Source organism: Buceros rhinoceros, unplaced genomic scaffold, assembly GCF_000710305.1.
Source record: "Buceros rhinoceros silvestris isolate BGI_N320 unplaced genomic scaffold, ASM71030v1 scaffold16634, whole genome shotgun sequence".
Classification (NCBI taxonomy): Eukaryota; Metazoa; Chordata; class Aves; order Bucerotiformes; family Bucerotidae; genus Buceros; species Buceros rhinoceros.
The window spans coordinates 1-1,058 of NW_010407822.1; the positions used below are offsets into that span (position 1 = coordinate 1).

Consider the following 1,058-nt stretch of genomic DNA (forward strand, 5'->3'; position numbering starts at 1 on the left):
GGCCTCCGCGCTACCTGAGCCAATGCTAGATCTGGAGGTGGTGCCCGAGCGGTCTCTGGGGAACGAGCAATGGGAGTTCACCTTGGGTAAGTGTGCGGGGCCCCGGTGCGGGAGCGGGGGCATTCGGGTCCCCCGGGATGCGGAAGGTTCACGAGGTTCTCCCAGCGCTTTCCGCGAGTCGCAAGAGTGGGAGGGAGAGAGAGGCAAAGCGCTCCTTTCTCTCTGAAAATACTGATGTACGGGCTCTAAGGATCATCTTATAGCACAGTCTCACTTTCAGCTTTCGTGCGCTGAGTTGTGCTTTATTTATCAGCTTTGTGCTTTGTTCTGCTCCTTTACCTTGTCTCACCTCACCGTTTTAGACTAGTAATTTTTTAAAATAACTCCCAAAAGAGGGGGGATGGATGTCCTGATTGTCAGCTGGATATCCTTCAGGTGATATCAGCATCTCAGGGGTGTGCTTATACTTGGCATAAACACTCTACTGTTCTGTACAAGTTCTTCGTAAACATGGGTTGAGTTTCGCAATTTCTTTGTCTTGTTTCTGGGTTGTGACGTTATGGTGGAGAAAGTAAACTTTTGAGAGGTTTTCTCAGGATTGGATAACGAGTATTTCTCCCCACGATGATTCTTAATTCTTTGTCTCTCAGAGAGGTCCTTCCCTGCCAGCCGTTGCTCTGTTTACCACGATGGGGAAGAACTTTCCCCCCCGCTGATGGAAATTTGGCTGGTGCTCAGGCTGGGGCGCTGAAGTGTACAGTTGCCACTGGGATGCTGTGGATTCTTCGGATGACCCATGTTTTCAAGCAGATATTGGTCGTCCTTAAAGCTCTTGGAAAATACCATCGCTGTCGTGTTTTCTGAGTTACTGTCTGAGATCTTGGCGTTGAGCTCTTTCTCTCGGGGTTTTCCGTCTTTGCTGTTGTTCTCTCTAAATCATGGTTAATGGTCGTGGTAGTTTGGCTAATGTCAGCAGGGCTCTGCATGGCAACAGCCAGTATCTACCAGAGTTACATTTCCGCGTCTGCTGCTGCTGCTGCCACCTGTCAAGGCAGGGG

The 1,058-nt window shown here is 50.0% G+C and overlaps 1 protein-coding gene across 1 annotated transcript in view; it reads left to right on the forward strand.

Annotated features, from left to right (window-relative positions):
* Positions 1-22: 22 nt before the first annotated feature.
* Positions 23-1,058, forward strand: part of LOC104492133 (chromosome unknown open reading frame, human C16orf70) — a 31,884-nt gene continuing 30,848 nt past the window's right edge. The window contains exon 1 of the mRNA XM_010134643.1: positions 23-86. Within this exon, the coding sequence (XP_010132945.1) occupies positions 23-86 (64 nt within the window). The remainder of the gene's footprint in view (positions 87-1,058) is intronic.